This window comes from Dermacentor variabilis, chromosome 11 (genome assembly GCF_050947875.1).
Source record: "Dermacentor variabilis isolate Ectoservices chromosome 11, ASM5094787v1, whole genome shotgun sequence".
Classification (NCBI taxonomy): Eukaryota; Metazoa; Arthropoda; class Arachnida; order Ixodida; family Ixodidae; genus Dermacentor; species Dermacentor variabilis.
The window spans coordinates 20893176-20919338 of NC_134578.1; the positions used below are offsets into that span (position 1 = coordinate 20893176).

The 26163-nt window shown below is 47.1% G+C and overlaps 1 protein-coding gene across 1 annotated transcript in view; it reads left to right on the top strand.

The window, feature by feature from the left end:
* Positions 1 to 16912, top strand: part of LOC142564480 (lipase member K-like) — a 37894-nt gene extending 20982 nt beyond the window's left edge. The window contains exons 6-9 of the mRNA XM_075675498.1: positions 1460 to 1612; positions 11932 to 12003; positions 14120 to 14188; positions 16515 to 16912. Of these exons, the coding sequence (XP_075531613.1) occupies positions 1460 to 1612; positions 11932 to 12003; positions 14120 to 14188; positions 16515 to 16769 (549 nt within the window). The 3' untranslated portion in view covers positions 16770 to 16912. The remainder of the gene's footprint in view (positions 1 to 1459; positions 1613 to 11931; positions 12004 to 14119; positions 14189 to 16514) is intronic.
* The last annotated feature ends 9251 nt before the right edge of the window (positions 16913 to 26163 follow it).

Sequence of the window (26163 nt, forward strand, 5' to 3'; positions counted from 1 at the left end):
TCTATTTTACATAGGCACTCTTTCTCTCTGATGCGAATATTCATAGGCACTCTTTCTCTCTGATGTGAATTCTAGCTCCAACTCCGATGCCCCATATTCAAAAATGTATAAAACACAGAACTGCATTTCTGAGAACACCACTGGGGTGATTATTGATGAAATTCCTTGCATATGAGGGAATACGATAAATTGCATGGAATAACTGTAGTAAAGTCTTTATAAAAGCTGCCTGAAATTGGTAAGTTCGAAAAAAAGGAAAGAAGCGCTAAGTTCACAAATGTGTAACCTTGGACCAAAAACATATATGGCTTTTATGTCAACTGCATTCGATAGAGCATTTAATAGGGACAAACTTGTTCTTTCTTTGTTGTTATTATTATTTCAGCCTCTCATGGATCGCTGCAATGTTTACAAAGTTTTGCGAAAATTACATTCACATACTAGTAATATATTTCACAGGAGTGTAAATATATAATTTTCCCTCACTTTAGATATATTATTAAATGCCGTTTTCAGAATTGTGATGTAGTTTTTCATGGCTGAGCTACAGATATGCAAGCTTGATAGCCTTAATTGTCCTTGTAAATTTTGGAATCTGTTATAATATTATTTTAAAAGACTGTGAGCGTTCGATAATAAAATTCCCTTCCGTCGGTCACTAGGTTTTAAATTTGTTTTTAATTTATCACGAACTTCATCAAATTCGGCGAGTGGTTGCCGAGAAAACGATTTCTCCTTTCTCATGTATACAGATAAGATACTCCAAGCTAAAGCTTCCTCTCAAGACTCCATCTCAAAAGTTGCCTTACGTGAAGCCGACAAACTTGGCTAGAGTCGGCTTGTCGGCCCGAAAAACGGCCGTCGAGCTCGTGCAAATTGTAGTCTGTCAGAGCTTCGAGGCGAGTTTCTGTCACCCACATGCAAAGTGCGCATTGGATAATCAATCGGATGTGGCTGTGTTGCTTGTCATATGATTAGATTCGTTATGGTCGGGTTCATGCAAACGAATCTGTACAGTGAGTAGCACGAGACAGAGAGAGAGAGAGAGAGAGGCAAAAGGATATGAACGACAGAAAGGTTAGCTAGTGTAAGTATCGGCTAGCTACATTGTGCTGGGGAAAGTGGTAAGGGGGATAAAAGTGAAAGGAGAAAAAAAAACGAGAAAGCTTATTGGCCGGCTTTGAGAGAAAATTAACAAACCCTTCACTTTTGTGTTCTTCGTGCTTCGCGCGCCTGTCTTACCTGCGTATTCAGAAACGAATCTTGAAGCCGCACGCTTGACGTGATCTAAGTGACACCTGTCGTGAAGGCGCCGAAGGAAACGCAATAAAGGCCATGGGCACCTTGACGCCAGACGTCATTTAGATTAAGTCAATAAGCATGGCCTTCAAGCTGAGATGCATTTTTGCACAGGGGAGTTAGAATCGGCTGTTCTTCACGAGACATTACCCCCCTGCAGGGGGTCAACGACTTCATCACCCGTGGTGGGTTCATGGTGACGAACCCCGTGCAACAAGCGACACTCGCCACGACTTGCGACAGTGTGATTCGTGAAATATGCTACGAGCCACTGGCCATCCTTTACGGAAAGAATCCCAAACAGCACAACAGCGTAAGGACAGCCCAACAAATTGTAGCGCTTACAGCAGAAGAGCGATGATGTATATGGGCGTGGTACGTCTGTGAGGGGTTCGCATAGATCCGCTTACAGTATGGATGCTGGACAAAACGAGCCCATAACAGAAGTCTTCGATAAGCTAAGTGTTGGATTTGGGCAAGTTCTTACTCATGGTAACAGATTATACAAGATTATACATGCCCAAGGAAAGCCAATGATAAATTAAACGACAGTATGATATATATATATATATATATATATATATATATAGTTGCCAAAGAAGGGTCCTTAACTAGGTCCAAGAATCTCATATAATCATACGATTAAAAGCAACAAACCATGAGGAATTTGATGGTGTCTCCTCAGGCCTAGCTATATTTTGATGGCAAAGGTGGTGAACTACATCGGACTACATTGTGCTCTTAAGGAGTCAAGCCCAATATTTAAGATTTTTGAGAGCCTTTACGGTGCCACAACAGTCCAAATGCGAGCCAGTACTTTGAAATCCGTGACGCCACACTTGAGGCGTATAAAGTAAATGTTGCTCAGGTAGTTAATGCAATGATACGTGATATAATCCACTACCTATAAGAATATTTAATTTTTTGGCACGAAAGACGAGGGCAGCTAGTAACAATTGTATTAACTTACCACCATGTCACAATTTATATGGACAGGGACTTGTGCAGTTCAATGGTGCTCTAATATGGAACGCACTCCCACTCAGTGTAAAGACCAGCCAAAACTTTGTCCAATGCTTAAAGAACTTCTTTCATGAATGTTCACGGGGTCTTTCTGTTTGTATACCCTGTTGTCAGGACTGTCTTTTGTTTACTCAATATTTCCATGTAAAATGCTTTCATAACATATGTTTAAGTTGTCTCGTACAATAAGTACGCTGTTCTTCTTTAGTCTATGTTGTTATTGGACCTCAAACTAGCCGCCAAGGCTATGGGTCGAAACAGTATTGTGTATTGTGGGTATGCAATTAATTAAGCAAATAAATAATGAAAAAAGTTTAGCTTTTATGGCTCTCTTACAGCAAAATTAGCCAATATAGAATTTAGAAGCAGTATACTTTATTAGTATAGGCTCCGGACTCTGGGTCAGGCGGTGCTACGGACGCTACATGAGCAGCGCCGCTCGAGTGAGCAAATGAACAAAAAAAATTGGCTAGTGTGTGCGCTCGTCGCGTTGGTGTGCGGTGTACGGAACTACGGAGAGCAAGATTGGGTCTCCTGCGCATTTGTTCGCCCAAGCCTGCCGTTCCGTGCCACAACGCCCTCGAAAACACGCAGGGTCGGCACCGGCCGCTTGTGAAGTTCTAAAGATTTCCGGGCCGGTATACATAGCGCAGAAAAGAAAGGAGGCAAAAGTGCAGCACAACTCTTGTGGGAATGGTCGAGTAAATCGCGGTTGTTTTCCTTCGCTTGTGAAATGTTGATCCGCTTCAGTGCATGGCAAACTTGAAGTCAGTCGAGGGGGGCTCTGGCGTGTAACCTTGGCCCATTATTAAACGGGACCCTGCAGGCTTGTAACCTCAGCTGGGCGCCATCACTGACCGCCGGAAGCTTTGTGCAGGTGCGATGAGTGGCGTGATGTGATGCGATATCACTGCATGTCAAAAGTAAAAGGAAATGAAAGAAGCAAAAGCTTTGTCAAAAACTGAAAAGAATAAACGGGAAGAGACTCGCGTGGAAAGCCACCTCACAATTATACGAAAGGAATCGCGTTAGGTGACACGACTGTGACCTATCTGTGGTCCCTAAATCTACAACGATTTTGTACCCCCGTGACAAAAAGCACTTTGGGTCACCAGTAAGTCTGGTGCAGATCGGGTTTTTGTACACAGGCACTTTCGACCTCAATTTTGCGTGACCGGGATCCGATCAATTGCGATCGTAGGCTGTCGCTTACACCGTCGTGCTGAGCGCAGCTCAATCAACTCAATCCGGATTATTCGACCGTGAAGCAGCAACGATCCTTGGTCGCTGCTTCACTGCGAAATTTTTCGATCACGATCGAAAAAGTTTATTCAGGTCGGGCTTGATCGCGATCGAAAGTGCGCTTGTTGTACCTGTGTGAAAGAACGGCTGAAAGCCAAAGTGATTCAAAGGGGCCCTGCCCTCCTCTCGCAACACAACTCGCTGAGTCAAAATGTCAGTGTCATTGCGTCACTCAAACCGTGCACGTCGAAGTAGAGCTGCAGAGAAATTCTCGTCGTCACGAGCAAACTCTCATGATTGAGCGACAAGGCGAAGTAACAGCGCTACCGCGAATATTTACAAGAAGTCAGGAAAATTTGGAGGACGCTTAAGCTTCGCCCTTAAAGGCTAAACCCCATGAGAGCGATTTTGTGCCCGACAGCGACGAGCCACGGCTTCGAGCGACGGATCGGGCCGTCGCTTGAACAGATCGCTTGGTTTGTCGCTCGATCGCTCGGTTCTGCAAGTCTAGAATTCGTCGCTCGTCACCTGGAAGTGCTATGAACGACTAGCCAATAGCGCGAAGCCGGAACTGGATGTACGTTACTCAACTACTACCGATTGTCGCAGGGAAGGAGCAAACAATTGAATTTTTATACGTGCAAGGATAAGAACCTGCTGCAAGACCCTCATAAATATTTTATGCTGATTTTTAATGTAACGTACATCAACTTAAATAATAGGCAGTGACTACAGTGACGGGGCCCGGTACTTTAACATCTGCACTACAGTGACGGGGCCCGGTACTTTCATATCTGCACTACAGTGACGGGGCCCGGTACTTTAACATCCGCACTACAGTGACGGAGCCCGGCACCTTAACGTCTACACTACAGTGACGGGGCCCGGCCCCTTAACCACAGTGACGCTGTAGCGACGTCAGTGGCCGCACTTCTTTCAAACATTTTGTGCAAACAACTTCGAGCACTTCACGGCAGGCACTGAACTTTATTAAGGTCCTGAGGAGCGCGACTCCGAAACCCCCTTATGAAGGAGGGGGCCGCCGCGAGCCGCTCCCACGTTGGGACGGGCTAGAATTACTGTATGTGCTACCGCAGGTAGTATGCTACCTACGGTAGCATATACAGTAATTCTAGGACGGGCAGGCCGTGCCTGACCGCCTCCTCCCACTCTTCTTCCGTGGTGAGGTGATCGTGGTCCCGTAACGAGGGGCACCGCAAGAGCATGTGTTCTAAAGTGCAGAATGGATCTCCGCACTCCGGACAGTCGGGCTTGAACGAGTCCTGACGTGGTGCGGGGGATGGACCCTCCTGTCGATAGTGCTTTGTAATCTCGTTCAACGTGAGGAGCGACTCATTGTGGAGCCCTGCGTCCGCGCCTGCGAGCGGCGTTTCCCCGGCGCGGTGGGTGAGTTTGGGCGCGCGGGCGTGTGCCAGCTCGTTGGCGTTGGCAACGACAGGGTAGACCCGAGGCTGCCCATGTGGGCCGGGAACCAAGTGATGACGTGGGGTTCTACGTGCCTCCCTCGAGACCGAACCCGCGGCGAAGGCCCTGACCGCCGCCCGGGAATCCGTGTAGACCTGCAGTCTGCTTTCGTCCCGGAGGGCGAGGGCCACCGCAATCTGTTCCGCCAGTGCCGGGGACGAGCCCCGCACGGACGCTGTGATCCACCCGGCCGCCGCGAATCGGTCGGACTAACCGTATTGGGCGACGTCGACGAACGCGACCGATCATGGATCGCCGGCGACGGATCCGAAACGCGCGGCCTACATTGTGTTGCGGGTGCATGTTGCGTGGGAACGGCGAGACCGTGCCGCCCTCCCGGGACCCCGCGTCGAGCGCGCAGCGCCTTTCCCTGACGGCAGTGGGTTAAAGTCCAGCGCCTCCAGGATCCGCCTCCCCGCAGGCGAGGAAGCGAGCCTGATAACCTGGACTGACTTCTGTGACTCGACAACCTCATCGAAGGTGTTGTGGACCCCCAGTTGCATGAGCTTCTCCGTGCTGGAGCCTATGGGGATGCCGAGCACTTCACGGACCGCGAGATTTTATTCCATGTGAATTTCACGATGTCAGCAACTTCCGTGCAGTAACGGAATGCATTGATTATTATTATGATGATTATTATGGCCCCGTAATACGGCCGTGGCAACTGCCACAAAGTGTGTGGAAAGGTGGAGGAACAAAGAAAGAACGAAAGAAAAAAATTACCGACGATTACGTTACTTCCTAATGCGAAATTTGAGCGCAGCAAATAAGCTGTTTCACCTTTTCGATAGATTGAGGCAAAGAAATCGAGCAACACATGTATGCGCTATCACAGAATTTTTTTTTATTTTTCACACGTATTCCTTTAACAAAGACTCCACTAACAGTTCTTGACAGTCATGAAGGAAGCTTTGTGGTCGGAGAAATAGACTGATATATGTTCGACTTGGTACACCAATGCTTGATTCTCAAAGACGAGATCTATACAAGTGCCTCGCGAGGTTGTCACAGCCGTGGGACGCGTTACGAGCGAGAGGAACGGGATGTTCTCCCGCATAAGTGTTAGGAAATTGCTGTTTGTCTTTATGTCAAGCCGCCACCGATCTGGCTCTCTGATTGCCACCGCACAGGGCGAACGGCAGCGGCAATTTCGGCTCGGGCGGTGCACATATACAGATCCGCCGCCACCGATCTGGCTCTCTGATTGCCACCGCACAGGGGTTGCATTGGAGGAGGAGCGAAGAAAGGAATTAAGTTCGAGCCGGCGCTTTGACAACCGGAGACTCGCAGGAAGAGGGGGGAGGGGGGCGGCGTGTACACCCAGCGGCAAACGATGGGGGCAGAAGCGCGCGCAGCAAGCGGACAACACGATAAAGGGAGGAGGGAAGAGATAGCAGCGACTGACTGATGCCGCTGACGCCGATAGTGAGTCAACCCCAGCTGCGGAGTTGGTTTCAGGGACAACGCCGCCGATGCCGACACAAACAATATGATACCCTTGCTTCCGCAGCGCTAAGAACCAGGTCTAGCCGTGGGAAGGTGGTCACGTATTCGTCGACGTGCCGGGACCTACGTGAAATAACCGGCGCGTCGGCAACTGAAGAGCACCCTATCCGCCACACAAGAACAGGGGGGGGGGACCCTTTCCTCCTCTTTCTGCATGGCGGCGACGGTGTTCTATGCAGTCACGTTATCTTGACTCTCTAGCGGCGTCAGCGGCATCCAGCGGTATCAGTCGGTCGCTGCTAGCGCTGGGGGGATGAAAGGGGGGCGGAGCTGGTTACGAGGCCGACGACAACGCTGACGACGACGCGAAACCCAGGAACGGACGCCAAAGAGCTGCGCTCTAAAACGACTGACTAACGACACATGTGCAGTCACAGATTGCTCTTCTGACTGGCGAAACACGTGTAGGGATGAGGTGTCCGTTGTGACTGGCGAAGCACGTGCTCGGAAAAGGCCCCTCACTATATATTGGGGGCGAGCTCCACCCCTGGGAGAGCTGGCGCCGCCGTCGGCGCGTGACGTGGTATGAAGCATTACGTGGACACAGTGGCCGCGTCGACTGCTTCGGAAGCGCCGAAGCGAGCTGAAAACGAAAGTTTAAGGTCTCCACTTGCGGCTGCGGTTCTGATTTAGTGGGGAGGTTTTCCCACTTCAGGTGTGTGCTTGACAACACTTGAAAATACTATAATAGGTAGTGGCTGCCTTTCAAGGCGCCCAACATGGTAGGCTACTGCTCGGTGCCGCAGTGCTGGACGTACACAACGGAGCCCGGTGTCAGCCTTCAGACACACCCGCAGGACAAAAAGCTGCGTGAAGCTTGGATCGCGAAACTTAGAACCGGCAAGCAGCCATTGGCTACAACTCGGTTGTGCAGCAAGCACTTCCCCGAGGAAGATTTGTGATACGGCGTCGGGCTGCGATGTTCGATGAGTAGCAAAAGTGCGCACTGAGACGCTCGCCCGCGCGCACTGCCCGACTGTCATGAAGCTTTGGTCTATGAACAGATTGATGGCAGATACTGTATGATAACATCCACGCAACAATAGTTGCTTGTGTGCTGTCAAATGCTTGAATGCTGCGGCATAAAGTTCAGGGCACGGTGCGAAAACGCGCTCGCAGCGAAAGCGGAACGCGGGCATGCATGCAGACGCGCAGTCGGTCACCGCGAACCCGTGCGATCGCTGCATTGAAGCTTCATTCTCTTATGCTCCATCTGGTTGCATACAAAAGTGGGCATTAAGAATAATGGCGCACTCAAGCACCGTTACACACAGCAGACCACTGTTCAATCAACTAAACCTATTGCCATTCGATTTTATGCGTGGACGTAAAATAGCTATCTATTATGTAAACAATATTGTGAAACGCAATCATCCTTTCCGTGCGTCCATATTTTTTTTCACGTTCTACCAGAAGTACTGCCGCTGGAAATGTCAACCTGCCTCCTGTACATAATGTATGCGGAAAAAGACTACTTGAATTTGTTTGAGTTAAGGCATTGAACAACTTACCCACCAAAATAAAAGAAACACAAAATTTCGGCAGAGCACTGAAATCGTATTTATTAGCTACAAACCACTGATTTGGTGCCTGTATTCATGCTTGGCGTTCTGTTCTTTGCGGTTTGATAATTTATGTAACTGGTGATAATTTTTATGTATGCTGTAATAAAAAAAATCTTTTTTTTCTGTTAATGTGCTAATGTTTTGCTTTCATCCTCTGTATTGATCCTCCTATGCTTGTACCGCATGTCTATTACATTTCGCATCCGGACCCATCCACTAGCTAGCGGCTATTGGTTCCAACAATCTTTTGCGTATGCACTGTAATACCTATGATGATTATAATAAATAAAGAGAAAGAAAGTTAACTGTAATGGAAGGAGAACGGTAAAAAACATTAAGAAAAGCATGGCATATGTTCATGCTTGTGTAGCACTAGACAATGAATATTGTACTGGATTAAGAAAGAGAAGCAGCGGGTAATTGCTCGCTTAGACGACCGATAAACATGCAGTTCGATGAAATTTGAGAAATGATGATATTGAAGCTTCCAAGACTTTAGAAGAAAAGAAAAAGACTGAATCATCGCGACGGCACATCACAAGTCGCCGTAATGCTCGTATGCTGCGGCATAAAGCTCACGGCACGATGCGAAAACGCGCTCGAAGCGAAAGCGAAACATTGTGCGTGGACATGCATGCAGACGCGAAGTCGGTCACCGCGAACCCGTGCGATCGCTGCATTGAAGGTTCATTCTGTTATGCTACATTTGGTTAAACAGACAGCCAGCCCACTATAAGAACATATTTCACATAGTTTTCTCTCGGCGATTGCCTACGTTTCACGCAAAACGGTTCGGGGGAATCGATCGCGGCGACCGCGCACAGTGTCCCAGCTTACCGTACGTAGTAGGTAAAGAGATAGCATCTGTAAACCATTGTGTGCTTTCTGTTTGTCCAACATTATTATTATTTCTTTTGCCACGTAAAACCCCATAATTTTTTAACATTATTATTTTAAAGGTAAAATACTTGTGTCATTTCGAGAGTACTTGCAAAAATGATCAGGAGGGCTGCCGCGTAGTATCTTTATTTAGCGCCGATAGCCAAACCTATGCGGAGCGCACCGAGTTATCCCTCAGACTATACGCGTACGCATGTAAGGCGCTTCCGACAGAGGGCGACTCGGTAAGTGTCCTCGCCCCCGATACCAACATCATAGTACAGTGGTTAGTGTAATCCACGGATGGTGTAATCATAGTGACGGCCCCGTCGCTTCAGTGTTGCTGTTAAAGTGACGGGCCCCGTCACTGTAGTGCGGATGTTAAAGTACCGGGCCCCGTCACTGTAGTGCAGATGTTAAAGTACCGGGTCCCGTCACTGTAGTGCAGATGTTAATCTACCGGGCCCCGTCACTGTAGTCACTGCCTAAATAATAAAGCACGCGTAACGCTAGTTTCGGCGCCTATATTGCTTTGCTGCCCTCCTACCGGCAACACCGGGGCGACGTGGCTCAAAGTCATCGCGCGCATGGGGTACGACTTGTAGGCGACGAGTGAACACAACAGCCATCTCTATCGCTTCGCTTGTCGCTGTCGCGCGCAACATCGCTTGCATAGGGTTTATACTTAAGAGTGTAGCGCGACCGCATTAAATGATCCCCGACTGCTTCTCACGCTTCCCGGCACCTGCAGCTTATGTAGCCGTAATGTTTGCCGGCAAACGCTGGCTGCGAAGGCTATGCACGAATGTGAGCTTTCTGGAAGAAACGGGGCCTCTTGCATGGGGCGATCCCGAAGGTTGTGCTCAGCCGCGCCAAAAAAATTACATTATTTTCAGGGGTCTTCTATTGTCTCGCAATTTCAATATTTCAGTCCTAGATGATTTAACACAAAAAGCATGCGCTGTCAGTGTTTTGATGACATTTGTTTGTGGGCTGTCATTCTGAAAATTCCAAGGAGCAACTTTGTCAAGAATGCAAGGCAACGTATGATCAACTTAAGCGATAGAATGGTGCGGAAATATAACCCGCATATAGCGCCTGTCACATATCGGGGCATGGCATATACGCACACATAAATATATTCGGAAATTTTCGCTCACGGGGACGCCGACACTGATTTTTCTGAGATACGGGGCGCTTAATGCTATTGCATTAAAATGACCAGTTTTAATTGACATCCCGACTTGCTGGATTCTGCGCACGGTGGTTATGCATGCCTTCCCGCGTTCGTTTCATACAATTTACCCGGAAATTTGTACAATTCGATAGGTGGCAGCGGGCGCCGGGTACTCTTTTTTATATCTTGTGGCAGTTCACTGAGCAGCAGTGCCAATCTCAGCCATCGTGAAACAGCTGCGAGACGAAGAGTACGTTAGCAAAAGCTTGATCGTCACTGCCTGGGGGCACTGGCCAATGTTGACGCGGCTATCTGCTAGCAGAGCCGATGCACTAATACTTCTTCCGTGCTTTGAGCAATGCAGTGAACTGTTTCACTGTTTTTGAAAGCTGCTCCTGCGTTCACGATGATTTGAAGCGCCGACGTTCTGTCAGTACAAATGACCCAATACGTTGCTTCTGCCCTCTCGCAGAGTAACTTCACGGCTTCAAAAATAACAAGTAGCTTTGACGCAGTTGTAGACGTTCGATTTGAAAATGATCGCAATCGCTTCCCACCAAGTTCAGAGATAAAACACGCTAAAAACTGAATATTCCTCAGCGAAGGGTCCATCTGTATAGACCTGTACTCTTCCACCTTGTCTTGTATACAAATGCCAAAACACCATTTGTACACCCCCGAGAGGTGCGCCATGCCAGCTTCCTTGTGCATGCCGTCTGTATCACAAATAACCAGCAGTGACGGTTGTGTCGAAAGTGGATATTATGGTGATCATCGTTTGTAGACCGGTACTGTTGCTCGCAACGCTGATACGCTATCTTGAAAGCGAGTACCAGTCTGTAGTAGTAACTTGCCAAATAAAGTGCCTGAGTGCTCCTTCGGTCATCAAATTGAGAAAGTTGCTAGCTTCTTCTTGAATGTTCAAAATGCATCGCGGAAAGGAAGAATGTTAGCAAAAAACTACGAGGTTTCCACAAGCGCCCCTTTACAATGCAAGAAGTTGCTGTGATTGTGGCCACCAGGTCATCTATATAGTCAAAGGCAAACATATATTTGAAAAAACTTTTAGTGGGCACACAAAAGGACCTTTATGACAAAAGTAACACTGTTCATATGTATATGAAGTGATGCGCTTGGGCTTTCTACTGTTGGCGGAACTGGTACGGAGGCGTGTGCTTAGACACACCGTTCATTATTGCGTGAAGGAATCTTGAGTCAAGATTTAGGGACTACAAAGGGTATACAGTAGATCCTCGTTAACTCAAACTCTGATATCTCGGAATATAGGTAGAATTAAATGTTTTTTCCGGCATCGGTGTGAACCCATGTGCTTTTTGCACAAGACTCCCGGCATCTCGAAATCTCCAGTTCAAAAATATTAGAAAAGGGGCAAGAGGGCAGTATCAGCAACGTCACAATGGCCCTCAGTTTTTTACTGGGCGAGAGTTTGCTAGCCGAATCAGACGACTATATTATATGGATATCAGTGAAATCTCCGCGGCTGAGTCGCTTTCTTTATCTGTATAACTTTATATAATTTATCATTGTGTCATTATCATGTATTCGTTTAGCTTTTTTGCAGCATAACATGAAAAATACGGAGTACCGATGTACTTTTACCTCAATTTCTCCACAGCAACTCAGGTATAATGTGACACAAGAGACTTCCGTAGAGGCATCTTGAAACCGTAGGAAGCGTTCTCTGAGACGTGTCTACTTTTAGCGAACGGATGTCGTATACTTTCACCCACACAGACGAGGGTGCCTGTCTACGTGGCAAACTTACCAGTGGGCTCCTCCAGTCAAAACGTGCTTCACTACGCCCAGGTAAGTCAACAGCTACAGGCGGTGTCCAAATTCATCCCCGAGCCACCGCGTCTTCAATGTTACAGAAACAGATCTCAGACGCTATGCCTCCGCAGGTTGCATACACCGGAAGCGATTGCGCAGCCTGAAACACATCATCGTTCGCGTGTTTCGGATAGAACCTATCGCTCACATCTAATAACGCATATGTGTCAGCTAAACTCTTATTATAATCTTATTCCTATATAGAGTGTGGCTTTCGCTGTCACGTGGTCGGTACTCTCGTGACGTCACACACAGCTCGGGATCAAACCCACGACCCCGTGCTCAGTAGCAGAACGCCATAGTGACTTAGCTACCGCTTCGGGTCGTGACGTCAGCTTAGCTACACCTTTATTCAGCTAAAATTAGGGCCCCTTGCCAATTTCCAATAAAAATTTTGTCGCCTCGGGTTCCGTGCTGAAACTTGGTTCGCTTTGACGCCGGCCTCTCTTCGTGTTATCGCAGTCCACAAAAGGCATAGCCATTTAGAAAAAGAAATAGTTCCACTGAAATAAGCACAAAATAATCATGGAAATCTTACCTCAGTTGATTCGGTCCCCATTTCCTGCCTTTGAACATTGTGCGAAGATAGAAAGTGCATGTTATATACATTATTTGATTCAATCATTTATTCATTCAACCAAGAAAGGTCTAAATCAAATGTTATGAAATTAAGAGCACCTGTGAAGATCCTGAATGTGAAAGCGTTGCATAAGAGGAAGGCTTTCTACTATATTCACCAGAAAGTTGCATGCAAAGCACCACCGCAGGTGAATCAAACAGGCACAACCTAACAGAAAAAGTTGAATTTTAACGAAATAGCAAAGGAGCGGCAAAAAAAAAACAATCTTTTTACCCGCCGTGGTGGTTTAGTGTCTGTGTCATTGTGTTGCTAGGCCCAATGGCCCGGGATCGAATCCTGGCAGCGTAGGCCTCATTTAGATGAGGGCGAAATGCAAAAACGCCAGTGTGCCATGCTTCAGGTGCACACTAAAGAAACCCTGCTGGTAGAAATCAAAGAGGAGTCGCCCCTTTACGGCGTGCCTCATAATCGTATCGTGATTTTGGCACGTAAAAACCCTAGAATTTATTTTCAATTTCAACATAACATCAAATCGCTATTATAAAAGCAAAAGAAATTAAATATTTGCGTGTTTTAAAGAGAGTGGATACAAAGTTAGGGAGCGTTAACCACTTGGCTTACAAATGAACGTAATAGGGGTGAAATAATATCGCTAAGCCTGCACAGCTGGGTTAGTTGTTTGGAAAAAACATTACGAAACATTGTTCCTGCCCACTAATAAATACGGAAGAGCAGAGAAGGACAACAAGAGCAACCGAGAAGGACAACCGGCGCTCTTGTCCATCTCGGCTCGTCCATGTTTATTTGTGCGCAGGAACGAGGTTTCATAAGGGTAAAACGAGTTTATGTTTTTTTTTGGATACGCGAAGATGCTCCGCCACGCTATTTATAAAACTCTCTGCAACTATCACTTTACCACACTGCACGTCATGCGGTAAATAGTTTACAGCAGCCACATTAAAAGAAAACTCGAAGTGTTGCGTGAGTATCAGCGCTTATCCTTATTCCGATGGTGATCTCTGATGGGAGGTGAGTGAGTGAGTGAAATAACTTTATTAGGTCCAGAGAAGACGCAGGGGAGACCCCGCGCCACCCGGCTAGTCCCACGTAGGGACGGCCCGATCACGGGCATTTCTGGATGCGAGGTCATTCCATTCCTTCATTGCACGCAGTATAACTGGCTTCGGATAAAATAATTTCCGACATATTGGACATTTGATTAGGCTTGCGTAAAATCAGCTGGGAAAGACGGCTGCCGGTAAGGTTCTCAACGAGTGAGCAAGATAATTAAGGTTACCGCTTAGCGATAAGTTTTCGATTTCTGCAGAGTTTCTTTTTTTCTAATGCGGCGAAGTTTGCAGGGAGAGTTATACGTGAAGCACTTCGACCCAACCAGCAGCCTTACTTAAGTGCGAGAAAACTGTCTAGTCCCTTGAAAAGAGCTCGCTGGAAAGTCAGGTCTTTCCTTACTGGCAGCTTTATTTATTTATTTTGTTTCTTTGTTTGTTTCAGGTTTACCGGGCCAAGAACCTTGTTAGATTCGATTACGGAAAGGAGGAGAACATGGTCAAATATGGACAGGTACATGCTCAAGTCAACGAATATACTGCGCAGTTATTCCCCAAGCACTGCAGTATCATGCGGGCTAATGCGAATAGTACTTAAATAATTGTAGTTGTAGTGCTAATAAGTACTACTACACTATCTAAGCGGGAGATTGGCAGCCACTTTAATGGCAATGTGCAGGGGGGCACGAGCGACTCTGAACCGAGTGTGCACTGAGCTGGTTTTGGTAGGGGCAAAAACCGAGAAGAAATATGTTCACTATAGGGGCAATAATTGTTGCTTGTCGACGCCTTCGGACCAGCAGATGAATAGAACGTGCTCATTGCCTTTGTACTTTCGCACATGTCCTCCGCAATCTCAGAGGCCATGTTCCGCGTGCTTGAGTTGACGGCAGCGTCGCAAGACGGCGCCACCAGCACTGCTGCGCTAGAGTTACTCTATAGGAGCCTGTGCTGTAACTTTGCGCTGTACTGGGCTGTTACGACGTGTGCGTGGCCTCCGAGAAGCACGTTATCGACGTATGCTACGCTGTATTGCGCGGCAATGTTGCCAGGGTGAACGTTCATAAATGCAATCCTGTGCTATAAATCAGAAACCTTGTGCGGGTTGGAGATTAAACTGAGGTCGTAGGGTTGACTGGCTCTGGGGGCCCACGGTAAGAATATGGTATGAATATATATTATATGAATATACCATTTGAAGCGGGCCAGTCGCACAAGTCACCAAGCTCGTTCCAGCAGGAGTGTGGCACCACTTTTATTTATTTATTTATTTATTTAGAAGAATACTGCCTACCTGAGTGCCAGGCTTTAGGCAGGGGTAGGCGTAGAAAGCAAACGTGCCATTACAGCGTTTCATACATGGGATAGTAACAAACATATTGTGTAATCAAATCACAATGAGGACAAACCAGCGCATACTACCAAGTTTTGTAAGAAAATATAGAACAGATGAAAAAGGAAAAACAAACATTACAAGAGAATGAAGACAATGCAATTTGATGCCATGATCTAAACTCCACTCAAAAAACAAAACAAAAAGCAAGTAACAACACGGAGGGAAAATTTCATCAAAGTGCGTGAGAGAACAGCAAAACATTTGTGCGTTGTACGGTATCAGTAGATAAGGCATTCCATTGCCGGCTGTTCTTGGGAAGAACGAATCTTTAAAAATGCTAGTCTTGCAAGAATATTCCTTAACGTTTTTAGGGTGAAAAGAAGGTGTTTTGCTTGCGTTAGCAGTGTCGATGATATGTGCTGTAATGCAATATGCAGAAACATGAAGTTGCGCGTCACAGAAACACTCTTAAAGATAACGTAATGGAGCAGCTAGTAAATGCATGCGTTGAGCAGATTACTATGTATTTTGCTACTTTCTAACTCTTTCTGTACTAACCAGCGGCTAATAAAGCTAGTAAGTGATTAGTAAGTGATAAGTGATAAGTAAGTAAGTGCTGTGATTGTGGCAATCGTATGCAAAACTGTGATAAACAGTGGCGTTGTTCATTATGTTGGACTAACAGCTACGTGCGACGTCGTAGCAAAAATATATGCAGACAGTAGGCTTTAGAACTTGTTATGCAAAGGTTTTATTATTTAAGCAAATACATAGGTGCTCATCTGTGCAACATGTGATCCCTCAAACAAGGGTATAGATACTCTTGAGGTTGCTCTATCAGAAAGTGCCGCGTAGCACCTTCGTCGTTCGGTGTGTGTGTTTTTGCTTATTGTCGCTTGTTGGAGATACGTAGCACATTCTTACACAGAGTCAGTGCGCCTTACAAGGCCCCTGGTGAATATTACGTATATATACCTTCAATTGATGCCGGAATATACAACGAAAGTATGCGATTCTTTTTATTAAATATCTATAAATTTATTATTTTATTTCCTTATGCTTTTACAATACCGCCGATTTCGTACGCACTTATCGCACTTATCAATCGAATAGAAACCATTGCATTATTTGTAATTATATTTTAATTGAGTTAGTAACTGCACTACCGATGTCGTATTTGGTTAGTACTAAGTTAGGGCTTTTTGCTAGCTTTAGCAGGTAGTAAAAGTACTAACCATTATTTTAATACTTGCACTTACTAAAAAGGTAGTGCTTTTGGGGTCAAGTAACGTGTTAGTATTTAGTTTGTGAATATGACTATCTTTTTTTAATAGTGTAGTTGCCGAGGTTTGACAGCGTTCTCGGAGGTAATGCATGGAGCAGGGCCTCCGAAATTGCAGACAGAGGCTGCGAAAAACTCATTCGGGATCGATTTATGGTTTGCGTCAAAGCGCCTTTCAGATCAGAACGCTAATGACAAAATGCCTAAACTTACTTCTCGTAGGCCGACCCACCACCATATCCTTTGGAGAAGATTCGAGCGCCTTTCGCAATCTATCAGGGCCTGGGTGACATTTTCGCCGATCCCCAAGACGTGGACGACCTAGCGGAGCGGCTACAAGACGTCCTCGTGCTGAAGCAGGTGGTGCCGGATCCGAAATTCGGCCACCTCGACTTCATCTTGGGCTACAATGCCACTGACATTCTCCACCGACACATGATAAACCTCGTCTCAAACTACACATCCACGAGCGCTTGACTGTGCTTCTAGACCTGGTACCGTTCTTTAAAGGTGCGCTTATATCTGCGTATGGCATCTCTTGTGGCATATATGTGCGTAGTCCGTTTGTGTGTATTTCTGCCTCGATCGACTGGTTTCAAGTAAACATTTTGTTTAAAGTGCACACGCGTGCTGTGTCCTATCTTTTCTTCCCCATCTTTTCAAGCGCCTTAAGCCTGATACTGCCGCAGTTACATATTACTGGCTGCTGTAAATGTTACTCCGATTGAGGTTGAATTTAAACTTAACATAATTTTGAATCTCATATTGGCATTATGTAGGTTAAAATGTCATTATTAAAGGTAAATACTTTCGCTTACCTACACTTCCTTTATGAAAGTTGCTTTGTTTATATGTGGCAAAAGCTAAGATTTTGTCGTCACAGTAACTCTAATGCCGAGAACTTTGGCGCGCAAACGGCGTCCTCACGGGAGCTGTTGTACCCATAAACGTGAAGCCTTGGCCTCTGAGGTCAGATCACACGCCGCACAATAGCGGAGGCGGTCTATAGCGCCTACATGGGTCATTGGACTGCCCTAGAACGTTCCATGGCGTCCCACAGAATGTTTCATTAGAACGTTCCATGGCGTCCCATAGAACGTTTCATTAGAACGTCATGTCGTTCCACAGCACCTTTCGTTAGAACGTCCCACGGCGTTCCATAGAACGTTTCATTAGAACGTCCTATGGCGTTTCATAGAACATTTCATCAGAACGTTCCATGGCGTTTCATAGAACGTTTCATTAGAACGTCATATGGCGTTCCATAGGACGTTTGATCAGAACGTTCCATGGCGTTCCATAGACCGTTTCATTAGAAGGTTCCATGGCGTTCCATAGAACGTCCCACTAGAGCGTTCTATGGCGTTCCATAGAACGCTTCATTAGAACGTTCCATGGCGTTTCGTAAAACGCCATGAAACGCCAAAAGTGCACCTTAAAAGTTTGAGTCTAGGGTTCTCATTAGGCCTGTATTTTGAATTTTCACCGTCTGATAACGAGTTTGCGGGGTCCAATTTTTTTTAATTACTTTTGCTCCGCGTTCTGCAACACACTAAGACAAGGTCTAGAATAAATATGCTGACCCGAAAACGACGTTGCAGAGCCCCTTTAAGATCCACATTTTTATTCATTCAGGGGGCACCACCAGCGAGGCATCAATTTGGACACCCCTTATAGTGGCTTAATGTATGAATATGCTGAACAGGCATGCGCTAACTGACTGACATTATATAGTTGGTCAAATGCCGTGCTACATAAGCCCGGGTGGAGTGTCCCTGTTATTGCCCAAGAATGGGGTAGGTCAAATATAACAAATCAACGGAGTTGAATTTCATGGCTATTGCATTAGGAAATGGATATAATTTAGAAATACGTACGAGCAGGCATTATACAGAGCTTATTCTTTAGAATATACAGAGTTTTTATAAAAAGGCTGAGCCTTGCGAGCGTGGAGTTCTTGGGGGGGGGGGAGTTCCTCCGCGAGGCGGCCATTCTTCAGCCTAAAGAGCGGAAGTTTGAGAATGCTCATTTAAAAAATTTGTTAATTTGATTATAACATTGGGGGCAGTTGCTTACATGGCAAATTTAGAGGCAGTCTGTCATATGTAAGAGGCAGGGGGCACAAAAAGAAAAGAGGATGATGTGCGCCGACCGGTCCGAACGGCACGAGTCCTCGAGGAGCGTGACCCGAGGTGTGATCGGAGGAGAAGCGGCGCCAATCTGGGATTATCGACGTGGCTCTGGGCCAAGAAGGTTGGAGCGCTAGCTACGCACTGGCGACGGGAGCCATGGAGGTTCGGACTGGCCCGTGACGCTGGCTACCCAGGATGTGGCCGTCGACCTTGGTGACGTTCGAGTGAGGCGCCCTGGACCTGCTGCAGCCTCCCACGGCAGTGCCGGGCACTCCAGGAATTGGATCCCCCTTCTTCGGCAGACCAGCGCGGACGGTAGTCCCCGGGGCGTCCCACCGGCACTCGGAGAGGTAGCGGCTGAGCACGGTGTTAGGTCTAACCAGGCAGGCCGTAGTGCCACGTCACCGACATAGTTCGGGACACCGGCATCCGGGACGGAGGAGCTGACCGGCCGATGCCAAGGAAGCAAAACTTGCGGATTCGGCGGGAGCACTGATGGTGACCAAGAACTGACGCACATCGGACTTGGGGATACGTGCCGCGACTGAACTTTGTAAGAGCGTTCCTTCTGTTAGCGCGCGGTCATAGGCCAGGGTTACCGGACTTTCGCATGGAATGCGCTAGGAACAGATACGACCGGCAATCAGGACATATTTAGTCACCGTTACGTAGGCGACAAAGGTGCCGATGTCTCTTTTTTGGCGTTTTATGTCTTAGGAATGTTACTTGGAGTTGAGTTTTGAGTGTGTTTTATATTGGGTTTGCTCTTAGTAAAATCTGTTTGCTGCGCTCGCCTGCGTCTCCCGACTCCATCTCTCGCAACATCTGCACGGCCCCAGATCAGAGTGACACAGTCGCATTTTCTTCACCCATATCTTTTTTATCTTGAAGAATCGCACCTGGTTTGAGACATTCACAACGAATCTCAACGCTCAATCTAGGCAGTATTGACACGTGTACTTTAATCTTTATTGGGTGATCGGTGGCAGCGAGATTAGAGCCCGCCACCTCCCGCAGTCGAGGCGGGCACTTTTACCACTGGGCCACGACCGTGCGGTAGATCCTGGCGCAGTTGCCCAGTTAGTTTCGTCTTTCCCAGATTTGCCACCGTATTACTCACAGTCATTACTACGTGGCAATATCGAAAGCCAACATGTCGGCAGCACAGAACAGACAGCCTCGCTACCAGATTATACGGAAACGACCCATGACAAAAAGAGGGACGGAGTTTGGAACGCAACGCCGCCTCGGCCAGATATGCATGGCGGATATACCCATACGGCACGTTTTGCCTGGCAGGCGTCCGCCGGGACTGTGCCGTATCACTATTTGCCGCTGCGTGCCATAATTCAACCATCATCACGCACTTCATCACGGAACGTTTCCGTCTGACGTAATTAAAGGGCTGTCGTTCTTGCGCTTCGAGCCTCCCAGTGCGATTGGCTTTCTGGATCGAGCGTCGAAATTCAATTACGAATATCTTGAATTAGGTGCACTTTTCAAAATTAAATATTCAAAAAGCTAATAGCAATGTATTGAAGCATGACTGCCTCCAAATTTTCCATATACATACTGCATCCAAGGTTAGAATAAAAACACTTATTTAACAAGTTTTTGTAACTGGTCTTTTCGAAGTTTCAATACTCTCGAAAAAGTATGTACACCTCTCCTAGAAACGCCTCTGCAAAACTACCTCGTTCGCTACACTCGTATCCTTTTTATGAAAAAAATTTGTACATTAAAGATCACCCGGTATGTATTGGTTTCCCGTCCTGTCGTATTGTTTAATTAAATAGAAGGTCATTGTACTCACTGGCCGTAATTACTCGGTCTAAATTAAACGGTCTAACCTGGTTCAACGTACGAAGTGACTTAGGGATCGCTCCCGATAACGCTTCGCCATAAAAGGCAAGTGCAATATATATATATATATATATATATATATATATATATATGCATTCTCGAGTGCGATGTATCGCAGATTTGATGTCACCGTCACGCGGCTCAGAGCACATAGGTCAATGCCGCATTCCCGCCTGTATCACCCAACTGCTGATCTTCCGTCAGACATTACTACACCTAACTGTTGTTAGCCACATTATTGCAGCACTGACCGGCGAGAATTGTGCCCGCAATTTGGAGACCCGTTTTACAGCGAGAGTTTATTTTTAGAGCTGTTTTCTGCTGTCCGTCTGCCGCTATGTGAGATGTAACATTGCGCGATTGCAGCTGCTTTCGTTCTAGAACGTAATTAAAGAAGGGAGGAGCTTGATCCCGTGCACCTGTAAAAAACTTGCGAGTACAGCCACGATTCTCTGTTCCCAGTCCACCAGTTTAGAAGCACGCATGCTCACCTTCGACGAAAGAAGTGAATTTTTGTTTTACACCCTTCGCAATGGCCATGCTAGCGCCCGCACCGCATTGGGTAAGGTTGTTTTTGCTGCTTGCCCCGCTGACGGTATCGAGGTCGTCGGGAAGCGATGTTGCCGAAGAGGCCATTCTGGACCCGGTATGTCGACGCTTGTGTTTTATTTTTCTTTAGTAAGAATTCAAGTATGACATTTCTAAATGTGGCAAGTTCGAGCAGGCGTTTTATGCCGAAGCTGATAAAGGTGAAGTTTCCGAATGGTTCTCGTGTGTCAGCGTCTCGCTGACATCAAATGTCAGCGAGAGAGCAGCCGGCAATGCAGAGTGCTGCTTAGCCTCGCAGTGGCTCTATTACCAGGGCATTGGTGAGAACGCAAAAGTACGTGTCGTATAACATCGAACGCATCCGCCCCAGTGTCGATTATCAATCGTGACTGAGAAAGCCACAAGCGCAGTCTGAGTCGGGGCTCCGAAGTGGCTGTAGGAGTCGGCCATTGGAACACGCCATCGCACCCTAGCTTTGGTAGAGTCTGCGTATCATGCAGGAACACGCATCACATGTAGCGTCACTAAGCACGAGTGCAGTAAAGCAGTTAATGTGGAAGAAAGACATTGTCGTCCTCTGCGAGTTGGGGGTGAGAATGGAGTGCATAAACCATTTAATTCAAAGTACGCTTTGTTCAGCAATTTCGTCGAGCGTGGTATGGTAATCGCCTATCCTGTGCGATATAATTTGCCTATTTTAGTTATGATATTACAATGGGTATCAACCAACGTGTGCATAGCGATGCGGTTTTCCTGTGTTCCACGTTCCACGTTGTGTCGCACAATCATCTGCTTGGGAAGTTGTCCTATTTTGAAGTCCGAGCTCGCTTTATCTGATTTGACCTCCTTTATTGCTCCTCCCCCGCCATTATAGACCTGCTTCCAGAGGGTTGAAACTTTCTATCAATATTTCAGTTACAATGGGACCTTTGGTATCTGTACTCTTTTTGACTACTAGTTAAAATGCAGCAAGTTAACCGGCAATGGAGGAACCGGCGCTAGGCTTGCACTGCTGATCTTCTTCATTACATTCACTTCCCCTCTGGAAAAGTGGCGTCCTGAAGACTTATAGGCAGGATACGACTGCAGGCTTTAGGCAGTCTATATGCACTATCTCACGCTCTCGACGTCGTTGATGAGAAGAGAGCTTAAGCGGTTCGACGACATATTTCACGGGCGACGCTTGCTGGAACACATGGTACGGGAATTGCTACTTCGAAAGGAATTTCGTCGACTGACAGGGGCTAGCCGAAGGAATCACGAGCCACGACACTGAAAGCTTCGAGATGTCTCGATTGCGTTCTTGGCGCCGCTGCTTAGCAGTGGTTAGAGAGCGGGCAATCTGGCGACACTCTTCAGCGTATTCAGCAGCTTGGGAAGCTGTCGTCGACTCACTTATATCAGGGTGGTAAGCAAGCATGGCGTTTAGCGTGCAGGAGGGTTCGTTTCCGTGAAAGAGGAAGTAAAGACAGAGGCCAGTTGTGGTCTGCGTAGCAGTATTATGTGCGAAACTTTATGTGACTAAGGGAAGAACACGTCCTACATTGTGTGATGGGATTGACAGCCTATCACCCAATGTTAGGTTAAATCGTTCTGTCCCACCATTAGATTGAGTGCGGTAGGCAATAGTGGCACTGTGAACGAAGTTGCATTCCTTTAGGATTGCTTCCATGACGTCTTACGGAAATGCAAGTCTTCGGCCAATAAGCAGTTCACGTGGTGCGCCGTGCCGCGGTGAAAAACAAAGGCGGCAAATTCACTAGCCGATGCAGTTGGCAATGGCGAAGTCTCAGCGTAGCGCGTGAGGTGATCGATGGCAACAATTATCCAGCAGTTGGCAGCAGGAGTGATGGGAAGGTTTCCACACAAGTCATTGCCGATATGGTTGAAGACGTGGGCGGGGCAAAGCAACGGTTGTCACGGAGCAGGGAGATGGCAAGGAGGATTCTTGCAGCGCTGGCAAGCGAGGCAGGAACGGACGTAGCAGTGGAATAAGTGGTGCAATGTTGCATTCGTATAAGAAGTTGTGGCTAAGTACTGCACCAGGGTGGCCAATCCTGCTCTGGTGAGGGAGTGCGTTACCGATTCTGGTCACTGGGATCAGGCCCCACTCCAGGCTTGTTTATGAAATTTTACCAACACGCGGATTTTTATTAAAGTCCGGTGGAAAATTGCGCGGCACTGGGATTCGAACCACGGTCATCTTGCACGCGAGGCGGATGATCTACCTCTACGCCACCGCTGCACAATGCCGTAAAGGATTCTGTAAAGGCTACTCAACAATAGACCATATTCACACTATCAATCAGGTGATAGAGAAATGTGCGGATTATAACCAACCCTTATATATAGCTTTCATTGATTACGAGAAAGCGTTTGATTCTGTCGAAACCTTAGCAGTCATGGATGCATTACGGAATCAGGGTGCAGACGAGCAGCATGTAAAATACTGAAAGATATCTGTAGTGGCTCCACAGCCACCGTAGTCCTCCATAAAGAAAGCAATAAAATCCCAATAAAGAAAGGCGTCAGGCAGGAAGATACGATCTCTCCAATGCTATTCACAGCGTGTTTACAGGAGGTGTTTAGAGACCTGGATTGGGAAGAATTGGGGATGAGAGTAAACGGAGCATACCTTAATAACTTGCGATTCGCTGATGATATTGCCTTGCTTAGTAACTCAGGGGACCAATTGCAATGCATGCTCACTGACCTGGAGAAGCAAAGCGGAAGAGTGGGTCTAAAAATTAATCTGCGGAAAACTAAACTAATGTTTAAATGTCTCGGAAGAGAACAGCAGTTTGCGATAGGTAGCGAGGCACTGGAAGTGGTAAGGGAATACATCTACTTAGGGCAGGTAGTGACCGCGGATCCGGATCATGAGACTGAAATAATCAGAATAAGAATGGGCTGGGGTGCGTTTGGCAGGCATTCTCAGATCATGAACAGCAGGTTGTCATTATCCCTCAAGAGAAAAGTATATAATAGCTGTGTCTTACCAGTACTCACCTACTGGGCAGAAACCGGGAGGCTTATGAAAAGGGTTCTGCTGAAATTGAGGTCGACGTAACAAGCTATGGAAAGAAGAATGATGGGTGTAACGTTAAGGGATAAGAAAAGAACAGATTGGGTGAGGGAACAAACCCGAGGTAATGACATCTTAGTTGAAATCAAGAAAAAGAAATGGGCGTAGGCAGGACATGTAATGAGGAGAGAAGATAACCGATGGCCATTAAGGTAACGGACTGGATTCCAAGGGAAGGGAAGCGTCGGGGGAAAGATAGGTGGGCGGATGAGATTAAGAAGTTTGCAGGGACGACATGGCCACAGTTAGTACATGACCGGGGTAGTTGGAGAATTCTGGGAGAGGCTTTTGCCTTGCAGTGGGCGTAACCAGGCTGATGATGATGATGATGAAATGGTGCATTCCGCGTCAGTAGTGGCGAATGTAAGTGTTCAACACTGCAGCATGTGCGCACGGGGGGTCCGCGTTGAAGGAGGCGCATATGTTTTAGAGTAGATGGCGATGAATTACCAAGAGCCATTTGCGTTGCAAAGGCTTAACGAACGGTTCCGAAGAACGAAACGGTGCGCTTGACGCCGTATTTATCGAAGGACAACAGGCGACGTCTGTTCACGAAATACGTCCACAAGGGAAGCAATCCAGGGGTCTTTTCATTGCTGCAGGGGCATGTCGGTGACGGCGAGTGAGGACGCGTCATAGAGAGATACAGATGGGGGCACAACAGCAGATAGAATAGGCTAACGGGACAGGGCCCTGTCTACATCAAAATGCTTGCGTCTAGAGCGGTGAATGATACGATATTGTTCCTGCAGCGATAGTGTTCTGCGAGCGAGCCAAACCTGGATCTTTCAAATAGAAGAGCCGACATAAGGCATGGTGGTCTGTAACCACGTCGAACGGTAGTCCGTAAAGGTAAAGGCGGGACATCCCTATGGCTCATATGATGGTCAGGCATTTCTTTTGCGTTACGGAATAGTTGGCTTCGGCTTTGGTAAGCGCACAGCTGGCGTATGCAACAACGTATATTTGCCAAATCCACCCTTACGCTGGGCAAGCACAGTGCCGAGGCCGACACCGCTAGAGTGCATGAGATTTTCAGTTCGGGCTAGTGGGTCGAAAGAAGGCGTCGGAGTTTAGTGAATGTATCATCGTATGCTAGTGACTACGCTGAAATGTCGCTGCTGCTGGGGCGAAGGTTAGTCCACGGCGCTATGATGGAGGTAAAGTTACAGATGAAACATCGAAAATTTGAGCAAAGGCGGAGCATGCTTTGAAGGTCTTTCATTGTCGCTGGTTTTGAAACTCGATAACAGCATGCACTTTCGTGGCGTCTGGAAGGACGCCATCTCGGGAGACTACATGATCCAGAATAAGCAGCTTTCGAGCGCCGAAGTAACACTTCTTTAAATTTAACTGTAGGTCAAAGGCAAGTAAGGACGGTTTTGTAAGGCAAGTAAGGACGGTTTTAAGGCGTTTGATGCGTCACAAAGTGCTGTGAAAAAATCACGATATCATCCTGGTAGCAGAGGCACGACTGGGACTTGGGGCCACGGAGAATATTGTCGATCATGCGTTCAAAAGTGGCAGGCACGTTGCAAAGCACGAATGACATCACATTGAGTTCATCGGGTAGAAGGTAAACTGCCACGTATTGTCAACGCCAAGAAGGGAAGCTCTTTCTTTGTAACGCCACAGAAGGTACACTGACGCATATGTCTCCTGCCCGTGCTATATCAGTAGCTTTTACAATTTCCCGAGGCAGGCTGTTACCATGGCGATACACAAAAGGCTCTGATCAAAAGGAGGTTGGCAAGATGACTTCGCGTCACATTTTAGACCAAGGCTGCTTGCCTCCCTTTGGTCGACATTTTTCGTGCCCATGTGCGTTGGCAAAAATGTGGGACAATCCCTGAAGTAGTGCAATACTCAGACGACCCGTGGCGGAGGTGAAGCAGGCTTGAAGCACTCAGCAAAGTGAAGCGGAAAGTGCATACATTCTTTGGAATCACTCATACAACATACAGAACAGCTTTAAAATTATACAATATGGTTTTCACTTCCCGAAACCCCGATCTTATGAGGCACGTTGTAGTGAGGGACTCCGAAATTAATTTTTACCACCTGTGGTTCTTCAACGTGCACCGAAATATCGGTACGCGGTTGTTTTTAAATTTCGCCCCCATCGAAATGCGACCACCGTGGCTTGGATTACATCCCGCGATCTCGCGCATAGCAGCGCAACACCAGAGGCACTAAGCAAACACGGTGGGTGCAGAATAGCATTCGTTTCAACAAGGAACAG